Source organism: Moschus berezovskii, chromosome 13 (assembly GCF_049115385.1).
Source record: "Moschus berezovskii isolate FMDL1 chromosome 13, NW_MosBer_1.0, whole genome shotgun sequence".
NCBI lineage: Eukaryota > Metazoa > Chordata > Mammalia > Artiodactyla > Moschidae > Moschus > Moschus berezovskii.
Window position 1 is genome coordinate 66,181,652 of NC_142472.1, and position 16,160 is coordinate 66,197,811.

The 16,160-nt window shown below is 50.0% G+C and overlaps 2 protein-coding genes across 2 annotated transcripts in view; one reads left to right on the top strand and one right to left on the bottom strand.

Moving 5' to 3' along the window:
* The window catches only part of INTS6 (integrator complex subunit 6), a 104,458-nt gene extending 102,588 nt beyond the window's left edge, over positions 1–1,870 (top strand). Inside the window, exon 20 of the transcript XR_008685962.2 lies at positions 925–1,870. The gene's annotated coding sequence lies outside the window, so the exon portion shown is untranslated. The remainder of the gene's footprint in view (positions 1–924) is intronic.
* Positions 1–13,637, bottom strand: part of SERPINE3 (serpin family E member 3) — a 27,164-nt gene extending 13,527 nt beyond the window's left edge. The window contains 5 exon segments of the mRNA XM_088842829.1: positions 1,587–1,785; positions 4,626–4,919; positions 5,457–5,693; positions 6,976–7,209; positions 13,382–13,637. Coding sequence (XP_088698955.1) covers positions 1,587–1,785; positions 4,626–4,919; positions 5,457–5,693; positions 6,976–7,209; positions 13,382–13,637 — 1,220 coding nt within the window.
* Positions 13,638–16,160: the final 2,523 nt, after the last annotated feature.

Below are 16,160 nucleotides of genomic sequence, written 5' to 3' on the forward strand. Positions count from 1 at the left end.
CTCACACAGAAAGATGTGGAACCCAGAATAGCCAAAACAATCTTAAAAAAGAAAACAAAGTTGAAGGATTCATACTTGCTGATTTCTAAATGCATTAAAAAGCTATAGTAAGCAATCAAGAGTGTGCAGTACTGGCAAAAGTACAGACATTTGTACCTATAGAATAAAACTAGAAGTCTAGAAATAAACCTATATTTATGGCCAATTGATTTTGACAAGAGTGTCAAGAAAATTCAATGGAAGACAAAAGTCTTTTCAATAAACCTGGTTAGTTTTGCCTGTGAAACACCCCTAAAAGGTAAGGGAAGTTTTATTTCCCTAAAAACTTCTATTTTTCTAGACAGCAGGCTGAATAGTCTTAGAGAGATTAAAAAAAAATTTTTTTTTAATGCAGATAAGGTCAAGTGTGAATAAATACTTGGGTTACTATGACCTCTGCCTTCTTGTTCCTTCCCCATCCTCCAAAGTTTTTTAGGATCTTTTCTCAAGGGATTGCAAGTTCTAAAGGCAGAATCAGCACCAGTGAATAGTTCTCAGTGGCGCTGGGCATCTCCCTGGGGCCTCTTCCTTATATCAGCTGCTCCAGGATGAGGCCAACCATCTGTCTCCTACACTCAAAGAGACTGTAGCAAAGTCCTACTCCCAGCTGCATTTTCTCTCTATTGTTAGCCTTGAAAGCTCTTCTTCCTTTGCTGATCTTCTCTTAAACATAACAGAAACATCAGGCTTGCTTCTGCTTCATGCTAGAGAGATCTGCTGAAATAGCCAGTCTTTGGGCTTTGATTTGGGGTTCAAATATTTGGTTTGGAGAGATAGGCATTATCTCTTGAGTTTAATTCACCTTCTGCCCTCGCTAGACCGATCCCACTTTAGACCTTGGCCCTTCACTCACTGGGTCTCTCTCTCTCTGTTTTTTTGTTCCAGGGCCTGGACTTATTTTTAACTCCTCGAGGGAACCCTGCCAAGGCCTCTGGCTCAGCAATGCAGAGAGCCTGGTCAGTGGAGGAGGCCGAGGTGGTCAGTGGGGAGGAGCATGAAGAATCCACATGCTGCAAATGAACTCTCGGATAATTTTTTTGTTTAACTGCTGGTCTCCAAATTAATTACGCATTTACTCTGATTTCAAATGAAGCTTATCATTTAGAGATGCTCCTTGAGGAACCCTTTGTAAAGTAATGAGTTTTGCAAATAGGTTTTGCTTTGGAGAAGCAAAATCCAGCACCATCATTTAACTTTTTGACCTTTTGGGGTTTTATATTTGTACCTATTGGGTTTTCTTAAAGAAAGGCCCACCTCTCTTTAGAAAGAATGAAACCTTTAGTGCAAGGATGTAAAGCCTTCAACTTTTATACCTCAATTTGGCTTCCGATGGGAATTATATCTGTATTTGCTCAACTGCATAAGCGATCTTGCCTGTTTGGTTTTAAAAAATGATGGCTGTATACTCTTAGGATGTGATAAGATTTAGAGGCACTCTCCAAGGTAACTGCACAGACCCTAGAGTCAGCCGCCCAGGTTCTGTAATCCAGGTCTGGTCGACTGGTGCAAGCCAAGGAGCCCGCCAACAGGATGATGCAGCCGCTCACCTGGGCAGGAACACCTCCATCCGGGCTCTCTTCAGGCTGGCGGTCCAGGCGTGGAGGAGGCTGGCTGTGAGGTGGGGCTCAATGTGGCTGAGCGGTGTGTCTCTGTCCCGAGGCAGCACCAGGAGTAGGCTGGCTGTGTTTCCCAGGTACGGCAGCTCCAGCACCCCCACCTGATGGCCTGCAGGGTCCTGAAACTGGCCTGGGGGTTCAGTGGATGGGGGATCAGTTCTGTCCTGGGAGCCCAAGGAAACAGTGCTGGACCCTGGGAGGGGTCAGCTCCCAGAACTGGAAACAATACATTTTATTAACAATCAGGGTGTCCACCTCACCTTCAGGGAGCTGTTTGAGGACCAAGACTGTTGGGAACTTGGGCCTCCTTTGCTGATCCTAAGACCTAGAATGTCTCTAAGATGTTCCTATGTGGCTTGAGTCCCGGGGCCTGCAGTGGCTGGGCAGGGTGGGGGTGCTGGCACTCGGGAGAGCCAAACCCCTTCTTAAAGGGACAGCCACTACAATCTTGACCTGTTATTACCATATCAGGACCCAGGCTCTTGGTCCCAGATTTTCCTATCTTTCAACCAAAAGCTTCCCAGGTGGCACTAGTGGTAACCAGTGAACCAGTGAAGTTGCTCAGTCATGTCTGACTCCTTGCGACCCCGTGGACTGCAGCTTGCCAGGCTCCGCTGTCCATGGGATTCTCCAGGCAAGAATACTGGAGTGGGTTGCCATGCCTTCCTCCAGGGGATTGTCCCTGACCCAGGGATCAAACCCGTGTCTCCTGGATTGAAGCTCTGCCTGGGTCAGCGGTAAAGAATCTGCCTGCCACGCAACGCAGGGGATGTAGTTTGATCCCTGGGTTGGGACGATCCCCTGGAGAAGGAAATGGCGGTCCACTCCGGTACTCATGATTGGAGAATCCCATGGGCGGAGGAGCCTGGCGGGCTACAGTCCATGGGGTTGCAAAGAGTCTGACTGAAGCGATTTAGCACACACTCATGCAACCAAAGCTCTAAGCCTAGATGTCACATGAAATTTCCCAACGTCTGAAGCACTGCACATGCGTGAGTGCGAGCATGCTTAGTTGCTAAGTCACACCTGACTCTTTGTGACCCCATGGACTGCAGCTCACCAGGCTCCTCTGTCCTTGGGATTTTCCAGGCAAGAATACTGGAGTGGGTTGCCATTTCCTCCTCCAGGGCATCTTCCTGACCCAGGGATTGAACCCTTGTCTCCTGCATTGGCAGGCAAATTCTTTACTACTGAGCCACCTGGGAAGCCCAAAGCATTGCCAAGACTTAAGGAAACAGGAGTTCAAACTGATAATTTGTACCCTGTGACATAAACAAGTGGGCTTCAGGATGGACAGCTGGGAGCTTGTGGGTGATGGCTCTGACTGGCCAAGGACAAGTCCAGGCCACTGGGCACAGCCTAATTTCAGAAGTGTGTGATGAGACAGGTGGCAGGTGGCAGCAGACACAAATGGCCAGAGATCAGGAGACCCAGAGAGGGTTTCTGGTGAATGCAGATGTAGTGGCCAGACCCAGTGATGGGACAGGGCGGGCAAATAATAGGGAGCAATCTAGGTGAGCTGGGTTGACTTGGCAGCCTGTGGCAGCCCCAGTCTCGGGCAGAACTCCAGGCTCGATCCCTTCCCTGGGAGGACAGGGGGGCCTGGGCCTCAGGGTGGACAGACAGCAAATTGGCCACTGCAGCCGATTGGCCACTGCAGCAAAATCTTACAATCACTAGGGAAAGACAGGGGCATGGTTCACACACCTTTTTGTATTGGCTCAGTAAATGCTTGCTCACCCTCCATTACGTGCCAGCCACCCTGCACTGTGTGCTGGGGAGAACAGGAACATCTCGGAGCCTGCCTGCCAACATCACCCAGCAGACAGATCAACCAGCATGGGTCACAGCAGCGACGGGAATATGTTAGGAGCAAGAGTTATTGGGTTGGCCAAAAGGTTTGTTTGAGTTTTTCCATAATAGCTTATGGAAAAATCTGAACAAACTTTTGGGTCAACTCAATGGCTCACTTGGTAAAGAATCTACCTGCAATGCGGGAGACCTGGGTTTGATTCCTGGTTTGGGAAGATCCTCTGGAGATGGGAAAGGCTACCCACTCCAGTATTCTGGCCTGGAGAATTCCATGGACTTTATAGTCCATGGGATCACAAAGAGTCGGACACGACTGAGTGACTTTCACTTTTCACTTTCAATACAATCCACTGTAAATGTATGTTTACTTATTCAACAGACGTTCTTCCATTCCCATCTTACTTGACCTCAATGAATAATTATTGGTTGAATAAACTAATGAATAAATGCACTGGGAACTCAGAAGGGTCCTGTATGGAATCAAAGCAGGATGATAGCAAATGTTCTCAACACCAAAGCTCCTAAAACACTGTTTTAAGTCTCACTGACTTTTTCCGGAATAAGAACATAATTAGTCCCACAAGCTGGAGGGGGCTGAGCACGCAAACCAGGGTTTGGAGGGGTGGCCAGGGGAGGGGATGTGAGGCAGGTGGGGCGGTGGGGCCCTTCCTGCCTGGTCTTGCTGGGCCCCCTACCCTGGAGCATCCATAGCACACACAACAGTCTGCTGGGAGGGGAGCTGCAGGTGCACCCCACTACGAGGGGGATGAGCGACTTCCAGCAGGAGGGGCAGGCAAAGTGATGAGCATTTCGGGGTGGACATGCTCTAGGGAACCTTCTAGACTGGACTCTCCACTGCCCGTCATTTCTCAGCACCAAACGCTGAGGCAGGTGTTCATCTTGAGGGGGTGACTGCCAGGGGAAGGGATTTGCCCAAACAGTCACATGACCCCTGCTTTGCTCCGTGCAGAGGGAAAGGCCAGGCATGAAATCGGGGTTCTCTTCCCCATCGGCTCCCTCGCTGTCCTGAGTCTCCGCCTCCCTGGCCTTCCCCTACTCCCCGGCGCGCCTGGCACCGCAGAGGGACCCGCAGCGCCACTCAGCCGCATCCTTTCAGAGCGGAGGCCAGCCCTCCCTTCCCGGGCTCTTCCCGCTCACCGTGGTTGACCTCAGCCATTTGGTACATCATGGGAACCTCGAGGGCCAGGCCCTGGGCGCAGGTGAAAGGCAGGAGCTGAGTGTCGGAGGAGAACTGATGCCGCCAGGCGCTCTGGAAGGACACGGTGCTCACCAGCAGCAGCTGCGCAGACTCCGCGCCGCCACCGCGCTCCCACGCGGCGCGCGCCCGGTCCCCTGCGAGCAGAGAGCGGGGGCCAATGAGATGCTGCCGCCCGCGTGAGGCGTCCTCGGAGGTGGGCTGTGGCTTGCTTGTTCGTACTCTTAGCTGTGGAACTGTGGTGTTTGTAAAGAGCTGTGGTTGGAAACCAGGCTTTATTTTTTATTTTTATTTTTTTGTGTATAGCTTGGGGTGCTACGGGCTGCTTCCAGTTAGTTCTGGCTAGTTCTGGCTGGGATTGTTTCCCAGAAGCAGAAGGCCTGCCCTGGTCAGGCAGACCCCTGGGGCAGGGGCGGGGGTGAGACTCAAAAGTGAGACTGGGTGCTGTGCCCAGAGATGCTGCACAGTGTCACCCCTCCCCCCGACTCCCTTTGCCCCAAATACTCTTGGGCCTCATCTCTGGCGGAGCCTTAGTTTACATGATGATCTCCAGGGCACGGACTTTAAGTCCCTTGCCTTACCTAAGAGGGGAGCTGGCTGGCCACCTGTCAAGGGGCCGCCTTCCCCCAGCTCTTTATCCCTTTAGTAAACGCGTGCTTTGTGCTAGGCTCTGTCTTCATTGCTTTAGCAAGCTCTCCTCGACTCCTCCTACCAGTTCTGTTGTTATTCCCAGTTTTAAAGATGGGGCACCAAGGTTGCCCAAGGTCACATACTTGTGAGCAACAAAGCCACCATCTGCCCAGTTGCCCAAGATGGAGACCTTGGACTGGAACCCAGGCAGCCTGGCCCCGGTCTTCTCAGGGGTACCATCTCCTTCTTAGAGGACCATTCACCCCTGGGGTTGATAGCAGCTAACCGTGGCCTCGGGCCTCCCGGCAGCTCCACGAGCTGCAGCAGGGAGTTAAACATTTTGAAGTAAACTGAAAGACATTGTGAAATGTTGGAGCCGACTGCAAGAGGAAACCTCCTTATCAATAAAGATCTTAATGTTCAGTTTACCTCCACACTCCGGCCCACATACTGTTTCTTAATTTGTAAAGTGCATGTTCCCTGTTCTGCCTTCTTAAACACTGGGTCTTCAGTGTTCTCCCTAGTTTTCTGTAACTTTTGTAATCATCAAGGACGCAGGAGCCAGAATGCCTGGGTTAGAATCCCCTGCTCTGTGGACACAGGGCTGGAGGCCCAATTCTCTGTGCCTCTGTTTCTCCGTTTATAAAACGGGGACAATGATGGCACTTAGCTCTTAGGATTATGGTGAGGAGAAACTGAGCTTGTAACCACAGAGTACTTAGAAGAGTGCTGAAGAAATAAACTGAGCATTCAGTAAGTGTTCGTGATGTTCATAACATCTTGATGGTAATTACAACTGCATGATATGTGTGCAGGCTCAGTCCTATCTGACTCTCTGCTACACTATGGACTGTAGCCTGCCAGAGTGCAGGTGCTGATTTTCACTAAACCATCCCTAATTGCTGAACAGGTAGGTTGTTGTTCAGTCTTTTCCTTTGATAACCCTGGGCTGAACATTATATACAGTTATTGCATACAGTTATTTCCTTAAGCGAATTTCCTAAGAAACCACTTTTTGGGCTCCTACTGTATTTTGCATTGAAGAGGGTTAGTGGTTGATGCGGAGAAGGCAATGGCAAGCCACTCCAGTACTCTTGCCTAGAAAATCCCATGGATGGAGGAGCCTGGTAGGCTGCAGTCTGTGGGGTCGCTAAGGGTCAGACGCAACTTGACTGACCTCACTTTCACTTTTCACTTTCACACATTGGAGAAGGAAATGGCAACCCACTCCAGTGTTCTTGCCTGGAGAATCCCAGAGACGGGGGAGCCTGGTGGGCTTCCGTCTATGGGGTCACACAGAGTTGGACACGACTGAAGTGACTTAGCAGCAGCAGCAGTGGTTGATGAGAACAGAGCTCAGTGGAAACACACCTGGGGACGTTGCATGGCACAAAGTCTGCTGGGCTCCCTCTGCTGGGATTCTCAAGAGCATCCTTTTGTGTGTGGGGGTGTGTGTCTGTCCCTGGGGGTGGGGTAGGGACAGAACAGAACCAAAAGTGAGCCCTGCTTCACTTGAGGGTTGGGTTTCCTAAGAGGACAAGCCTCTGCTGCAGGTGAGGGCAGCCTGTGTACCCATTGCATGGCTTCTGATGGGTAACAGCTGGGACCTGTCTCCCCAGCCCTCCTCCATTAACCTCATCAAGGTGGATGGTTTTTCCTTACCTGCGGACTGCCTAGGGCCCCATCCGTTGGCCAGCATGGCGGTGCCGTTGGGCTCCCTGAGGTTGGCCAGCTCCAGGCTGCTGTTTGCCCACCGGGAGACCTGCTCCATGAAGCAGGGGGCGAGCGGCGTCCCCGTCTGCACATAGAGGGTGCAGGCCAGCTCCAGCTTGGCACCCGGGCTGGTGCTGGGCAACATGGCATAGACAGCCCGCAGCCATTCTCTGACCCTGGGGTCTGCGAAGAAGATCAGTCAAAATGGTGAGCATAAGATAGGAGTTACCCCTGGCTCTGCTTGCTGGGTACATGGGAATGGGACCCCTGCCTCTCCACTCTTAGGTCCTGAGGTTCATCCACCCTAGGCAGGCAGTTTGGAAAAGTCATAGCTCAGTTGCTCGGGAGTTAACCTGGATCCACAGATAAAAAGTCGAGGGGGAGGAAACCACGCTGCTGCAGCTGCTGAGTCACTTCAGTCGTGTCCGACTCTGTGCGACCCCATGGACTGTAGCCCACCAGGCTCCTCTGTCCATGGGATTCTCCAGGCAAGGATACTGGAGTAGGTTGCCATTTCTTTCTCTAGGGGATCTTCCCGACCCAGGGATCAAACCCTCATCTCCTGAATTGGCAGGTGGATTCTTTATCACTAAACCACCTGGGAAGCCCAAATCTAGCTGAGATTAAGTCAGATAGAAAATCACTACCAACCTCCCAAAGACTGTGCCTCCTAAACTTCTTGAGCCAGATATATGCTGCTGCTGCTAAGTTGCTTCAGTCGTGTCCGACTCTGTGCAACCCCATAGATGGAAGCCCACCAGGTCCTCTGTCCCTGGGATTCTCCAGGCAAGAATACTGGAGTGGGTTGCCATTTCCTTCTCCGAGCCAGATATATGGAGCAGTGCTAAAGCAGAGAGACCTGAGCTGGTGGGCAGAGGGCTTCAAGTATGTACAAAGCCAGTGGATTTATGGGGAACATCACAAGTAGCAGTGCTGGGCAGTGACCAGGGTATTGAATTGTCGCTATCTCTGGTACAGGGCCTCACATTCATCCCCATGACTACACATCTGAGTAGCGTTTGGTATAGTCTTTTGTGGAACTCTGCTTTCAACCTGGAAAATCTAGGGGAAAGGTAAGGACTCCTTCCATTCCCCCATCTCTCTGAGCCCCAGCAGACAGCCAGACAGCAGGAACCTGCAAGAATGTTGAAATACCAGGCATTTGAAAGACTGCATAGCCTCTTTCCTGATGCATAACCTCCTTCCTGATGGTGGACTTCTAGTCATTTGCAGCTCACACAGGAGGCCGCTTCCTTCTCTGCATATTCATGGTGAATTCTTTTTCACGCCATTGTTCACAACTGTGGCTTCTCTTCTCCCCTGGACATATGGAGTCACTGCTGAGTCGTGACACAGTGGCGTACCCTCCTGACCTGTGCACACAGGGCTTTTCCAGCCAGCAGGACCCCTTTGCAGGCAGGCTGCCTGTGGAACACGGCCTTTCCTTCTCCTTTTCACCTCCCCTTCATCTTAGGGACGGCCCCCTGGCTGCCCACAAGTCTCCCCCGTGACTCCCAGGCTCTTTGCACCCTCTTTCTGCCCACCCTGCCTCCACCAACTCTCCCAGGGCACCAGGTGGAATGACCCTCCTACCAGGCTTGGGTGCCTGTCCATTCCATGCCCCTTCACAGAGGCCAGGCCAGGAGACAGCAGCAGACGCATCCCCCCACCGCCCCCAACTTGCCTTGCTAAAGTCCTTCTGGGGGCAGCGGCACCCAGAACACACCCCGGGCTGGGGTCCCAGCCACCAGGCTGTAGGGCAGTTGTGGGCAGGTTCACTCCACAGAACTTTCACCACCAAAGCTGCGTCTTAGAATCTACCGCTGTAAAAACTGAGCTCAAGGCATATATAAATACATAGCCTAACTCAAGAGCTTGTTTTGTTTAATGAGAAAAAACTCTGAATGAAAAAATAATACTCATCAGAGGGTCCTTTCCTGAGGAAGGTCGTAAATGCTCATTGAATCACATCTTAGTAGGATGGAGACAGTCTGTGGTCCTCAGTGTCACATGACCTTGGGTGTCACAGAGCTCTCCTCTCTGTCCTCTCACCCTCCTGGCCCAGGGGACCTGCCATCCTTCCAGACAGACACACCCAAGGCGCAGGGTCAGTGTGCTTGAGAAATCTTATCTCCGCTGGAGCCTGTTTGTCCCTACCATTAGCACATCGGAAGTGGTTTTCTAGATGCTGCTGGAATGAATATATATCATCAGAATAAAAAATGCTGAAGGTTGACAGACTCTCTAAACCCTTTGCAAGCAGGATCACTTTTAATCCTCTCAACAACCCTGCGAATTAAGTGCAATTATGATCGCATTTATAGATGAGGGAGGGGGGGTTCAGACAGATTAATAAAGTTGCTCAGTGTCATCTGGTTGTTGGGGTGGTACCTCACCGCCCCCTGCTCGCTGCTCCCTGCCAGGTGAAGGACAGGTGGGCTGGGAACAGTCTGCCCCTCTGCTGGGGAGAACTTCACAGAGCCTTCGGTTTTGCTGAGTTGCCTGCATTTTCTAGGTCTTGTCTCTGCTGTGCTTAGTCGCCCAGTCGTGTCCGATTCTATGCGACCCCATGGATGTAGCCCACGAGGCTCCTCTGTCCGTGGGATTCTCCAGACAAGAATACTAGAGGGGGCTGCCATGTCCTGCAATGTGGCAAAAGGGACTGACTTGCACGGTGACAAACTGCTCCTCCCCTGCAGCCCTTGAAACCACTGCCTTGATTCTTCTCACCTCCCGCTCCCCCTTCTACAAAGCTGTCTTTCTTGCTGGAGGGGCTGGGTGGTTGTAACAGCAGGGGAGGGGAGGACTGCAGTAGATCAGGGCTGTACTGGGGAAGTGTGGAGAGTTTGAAGGGAGGGTCCTTGGAATGGCACAGGGTGGCAGGAAGATGATAGAAGAAATGGTATTTTTCTGAGTCCTGCTGCAGACCAGCCTTTTAACTCCTTTGAGGGACCAGCGTGGAATGAGCCTTCCTTAATGTATTAGCTGAACTGAACTTCTTGAATGTGACACTGAATCTAGAGGGAGGCGGTTCTGGATTTTAAAGTTAATGTATATAAAATTCTCAGCTGGTCAGAACCATCTTTGTGGTGCTGATCAAAGAGAGTTAAGTTTAGGACGATGTGCAAAGGGTTTGGCTGGGCTAAGAGAGTAGTGAGGATATGTGTGTGTGCTAAGTCACTTCAGTCGTGTCCAACTCTTGCAACCCAATAGACTGTAGCCTGCCAGGCTCCTCTGTCCATGGGATTCTCCAGACAAGAATACTGGAGTGGGTTGCCATGCCCTCCTCCAGGGGATCTTTGCGACCCAAGGATTGAACCCACATCTCTTTTGTCCCCTGCATTGGCAGGTGGGTTCTTTACCACCTGTGCCACTTGGGAAGCCAAGTCTGGTGGAAAATAGTGAAGGCAGGGGGCTTAGATATATTTGTGTGACTGACTGCTTGGTGGCTGAGAGGGAGGCTAAGGAGTTGAGGAAAGAGCACAGGATATGGAGTCAAAAAGTCTGGAACTGGAATCCCGGCTCTATCACTTGACTGTTTGCTAAGCTGAGTCTTAGCAAATCATTAACCTCTTGTCTCATTGGTAAAACAGGGACTTTAGGAGGCTTGGCGATTGCATATGATTTCTATAAGGATCAAGTGACATAACAACTGTAAAAGTGAGTCCACGTGCGTCTTCAAACAGAATTCTTCCTCACCCCCATCTCTGAGGCCTCTGTAACCAGCATCGTTCTTGTGTGTGACAGAAAGCTGAGACGTGTTCTGTATTAACTGGTTTGGAAAAGCATGGGAAATCCCTAGAACTTGGACCATTGGGAAATCATATTTTCATGTGGTGAAAACAAAAATATTTTGGGGATATCACTGGTGCCTGCTTTCAAACTCATGCCCAGCTTTAGGACCAGCTGGTGGGGATACTGGCAAAGCTGCTGGTGGTCAGGCACTTCCCTGGTGGTCCAGTGGCTAAGACTCTTTGCTCCCAGTGCAGGGGGCCTGGGTTCAATCCCTGGTCAGGGAACTAGATCTCATGTGCCTAGATGAAAAAGAAGATCCTACATGCCAAAACAAAGATCAAAGATCTCATGTGCCGCAACTAAGATCCAATGCAGCCAAATAAATACTTAAAAAAAACACAAAACTGCTGGTGGTCACCTAATGGCTGGATGTCAGTGAGAAGACAAGTGCCCACTGTCTCATTGCGAATGTGGCTAGAACTCTGTTGATCAGATGGGAACAATGCCGCAAGCCCCTGGGCTGTGGGTTCACGGTCCTGATCTGTGCTCCTTTGTGAAAGAAAGACTGACAGGGCAGGTGGTGGGCAGCAGCAAGTTGACTTAATCAGCACCCATGTGATTCTCTGAGCCATTTGGGGGCAAACAAATGCAGGGGTATTCCATTAACTGGAACTCTGTAAGCAGAACATTCCTGTTTGTAATAATTAACCATGGATCCATGAGATAATGAAGCCATTTATAAGTAAGAAAAAAAAAAGTGGGATTATGTTCCCCAGAGTTTGACCATTAAGCATTCTGGACATTTGGTAATTCTTGAATGGGCTCTATGGAAACCCTGTTAATCGCCATACTTGCTTAAGCAGGTACCCTGACTTTACCTGACAGCAAAGCACTGACTGTCATCAGTTCCCTGTATCTGCAGGGTAACTGTATTTGCGTTTCTCACTTTCCCCCTAATCCTGACTTCTGTGAGAAAATGTTTCAAGGCCGAAATACCTGCCCCTCTTTCATATTCCTATTTGTTCTTCATAACCCAGCTCAGGTGTCTTGTTATCTGGGAGCCTTCCTGATCTGCTAGTGGAATAAATCATTCCCTCCTGGTACGAACATCTTTCACATAAGTGCACTTACTGCCCCTTATTAAAAATGTGTTTCTGTGTGCATTGTTCCTACGAGACTGAGAGTCTTGTGTTCAAAGGGTTCCTTATATACCTGGCTGCTAAATTCCTGGCGTAGCACCAGCCCACACAGCAGGAGCTCAGAAATACTTGATGGATGGCTTTGCACTGAATCTAATGCGCCTGGAGAGCAACTCCACAGATACGTGCATTTCCATAATATACTTGCTGAGCAAAATTCAACGTGATAACTTATGTCTGTCTTCACTTATCCTAAGAGAGAAAACACATTTGCATGTGGGCCAGCAGTCTCACGAGAATTATTTTGGCAGAGGACAGGGTATGGATGGGGGTGGGGTGGGGACAGGACACACAGGTAGTGGCCTGCTGTCTGGAGTGTTCACCTTGCCAACTCAAGATGCCAACTCCGAGGGAGCTCTTGCTGTGACTGTCTCGGTATTAGTTCCTGGGTGCTCTAAAAAAGGATTAATTTATATAATTTTAATTCCCATCCTTTTTCACTGGCATCTTATTCTTAGATAGAGAAGAAAGGTTGTGTGTAAAGTGTTTGTGTTCACATGGAATTGGGAGGCTGGGACCAGGGCCAGGCTATGCCAGAGGCCCCAAGTGGGGCCAGGTGTGGCTGACCTGGCATCACAAGACTCCTGCCCCCACTGGCAGAGGTGTTCTGAATTATGTTGGTAAATATGACTGCCTAGAGGTCACCCATTTATGAAAGCGGGATGGGCTCTGGAAGCAGCCAGCTGGGCTTGAGTTCCAGCTTAAACTCATAAATATCTAATTATGTTGGTAAATATGACTCTGCCTACAAGTCGCACGTTTGTTACAGTAGGATGGGCTCTGGAACCAGACAGCCTGGGCTTGAGTTCCAGCTTGACCACTTGCTAGCTGTGTGACCTTGGGCAACTTGCTTACATGCTCTGTGCCTAAATTGGCTTATGTCTAGAATAGGGATGATGAGATAATTACCTACCTCGATAAGGTTGTTGCTACAGTGAATTAGATTGTATCGGTAAGCTGCTTCTCGCAATTTCTGGCATCTAGTAAGCATTCTAAAAGGGCTTGTAAAATGCAATTGAGAAATTGCCGCCAAACCCAAGGGTAGAGGGGAACCTTAGAAATTTCATCAAGAGTAACCATGATATGGGCTTCCCTGGTGGCTCAGTGGTTGGGAGTTCGCCTTGCAATGTAGGGGATGTGGGTTCGATCCCTGGGTGGAGAAATCCTCTGGAGAAGGAAATGACAACCCACTCTAGTATTCCAGCCTGGAGAACCCCATGGACAGAGGAGTCTGGTGGGCTGCTGTCCGTGGACAAGTCTGAGTGACTGAACAGCCGCCACCAGGATGTAGATAGAGGTCAGTGCCTTCCGTTGCACACTTGCCGGTGGGCAGCCTTCTCTGCCTGCCACCCGAGGCAGCCTGAGTGTGAGCAGGGCCGAGGGTGTGAGCAGCAGGGTGGGAGGAGCAGCGGTCCGCTTACCATGGACGGTGTAGCCCAGGGCCTGGGCCAGCTGCCGGCCAGTGTTTCCCCGGGCTCCAAACTGCAGGAGCTCCAGGGGGATAAAGGCGCCGGCGGGGGAGAGGACCAGGTTGGTCTGGTTGCTGGCTGCGGCCACGCTCCGGTACAGGCGAAGCGCCAGGTCCGTCCTCAGCAGCGACAGGTCCTCGTGGAGGTTGCTGGCTTCTCCGGGGGGGCAGACATGAAGGAGGAAGAGGGCCAGTAGGAGAGACCGCATGGCTCCTGCAGGGGAGGGAAGAGATGCAAGTGAGGCAGGAGCCGCTCCATCCTGCAGAGAAGAGGGCCTGGGGCTGGCTGAGGGTCACTTAGCAGGCTTGTTACCCGGCACCCTTCTGCCTGCAGCAGGATGTGTCTCTGTATCTGCTGGAAATCAAACTGTGAGTTGGAAGGCCTGGATTTTAGGCCTGCTCTGTCACTGGAAAAGACTCTGATGCTGGGAAAGATGGAAGGCGGGAGGAGAAGGGGACGACAGAGGATGAGATGGTTGGATGGCATCACTGACTCAATGGACTTGAGTTGGAGCAAAGTCTGGGAGATGGTGAGGGACAGGGAGGCCTGGCGTGCTGCGGTCCATGGGGCCACAAAGAGTCGGACGCGACTGGGTGACTGAACAACTGTCATTTCCTACACGTGTGACCTTGGGTGAAGCTCTGGTCAGACCAGAAGCATTATATTGGCTCAGAAACACGAAAAGTACGTCTTACTCATTTTTCTCAGTACTTAGTTAGCTCAGAGCTGGGCCATGTCTATCAGTAATAATAATAGTAATAACAAATAATATACTCTGTTAAAAAGGACTTTGTATTTTTGCTGTTAATCATTACAACATTCTTACATGGTAGCTGTTATTATATTGCAAATATAGAGATGATGAGGTTTAGAGACTTCAGTGGGTCATTTAAGAAAACAGGGGGATGAAAACAGGCCTGGGACTGCAGTCCTGGTCTCCTCTGGGTGGCCCATGAAAGACTGAGCATATAAATGCACATTGAAATATTGATCCATGAGCCAATTGTACCTTGGATATCAGAATCCTTGTGATGTGAATCCCTTTCATGGAAAGGACAGTTTCACAGAGAGCAGAAGGCTGCAGGTAGAACTCCTGCTACAGAGACGTACTGCTTCAAGGAAGAGAGTGCATTTGCTGGAAATTAATGCAGGGCAGAGAAAGGCAAGGCAAAATGTTCCAGGGACTATGCCCCACGGACAGCCTGTGGCAATTTCTATTCACTTGTCTGACTTCGATATCAGGCAGGATTGGTGAGAGAGGGTCTCAGCCCAAAGAAGTCATCTGAGGATGAGAAGTTTGCGTGTAAAACCACTGGGCTCAAAGGTGTTTATTTCAGATAAAGGCCCCACATGGAAAAGCAGCCTCTTTTTCTCAGCTCTTTCCTTCTGCAGCCAGGCACAAAGGCATCATAGGGGTGGGGGTGAGCACAGGTGTGGGGGTCTTTCTCTCTGTGTTTGGAAACCCCCAGTCCAGGGTCTTTTCGAAATGACCAACTCCCAGTACTCTTGATGCTCCAAACACCTACCCCAGGGATGCTGCAATCAACCCTTCACACCCTTAGGCTCCCCGTCACCACGTCCCTGCCATGATTCACTGCAGACTAGCTGTTCACTCACCTTCTTTTGGATGGGACTGTCCGAGTTTCCTTGCTGATTCCTGTTCTTGTGGGTCTCCCGTGTTAACGTTCTCCCCCTTTTAAAAAAGTGGAGCAGAATCTGCTTTGAATCACAAGACAGCATAGGGAGGAAGCTGGCAGTTGCCGTCTCTGTCGGCGATGTCTCTACCACTCGGTCCAAATTCCTGGAGCCTGAGGTCCCACAGAGAGCCAGGGGCAGGAGCCTAGCCTGGCCAGCCAAGCCCAGATCGGAAACAGACCGGGCCCTGGGGAGGGAGCCAGCCACACCCGTCAAGCCTGCTTAGGCTTGTGACCTGGTTGTACCAGCGAGGAACCCCTCTTGTAGCCCTTTGTCACTTGGAGGAATTTCACTGATAACTCTGCCATTAGGGCTTTTGCTGGGTACCAGGTACCTCATGCTTCTCCCCGCCTCCTGGGAAGAGAACAATACATTAGTCATTGGGCATGACTTGAAACTTTTAGCAAATGACATTCTGCAAAAAAAGGGGGGAAAAAAGGCAAAATATAGCACAATCAGTTTGGAACAAGATGCCTTGCCTTATTTATTATTAATAAAAGTGAATGCATTTATTTATTTATATGTAATACAATAAATATTATAAGTACTCTAAGCAATCTTGTTCTCAATATATAGCAGTTAATAAATCTGGTGACTCAATATGAGAAAGAGACTGTGTTGTCAGTTAAGTGAAGGCACATTTTGGGGAAGAATAAGCAGATTCTGTCCAAAGTCTGTCCTTGTGACCTCATTCAGAGTTGCAGACATTTCTATGAGTCTCTTATGTGTTGTATTAAGTACAAAATACATGGTAGGTTACATGTCGTTAGAGATTAAAGAAAAGAAGAAGACACTTGGAAATGAGTGCAGTTCTCAGTAATTTTTTCTCAGGCATCTGTTAGAGTTAATATTTGAAAAAGAATGAGACTTTCATCTGACCACCACTCGCACCCCTGTAATCAGCGGGTGTTTCACTTTCAAGTGGAGTTAATTGCTGACACTCAAGCCTGGAATAGTTTATAGCTCTTAGGAGAGTTACAACTCTAGAATTATTTCACATGAAATTTCCCCAGATCTTCAATGTAGAGACTGTGCA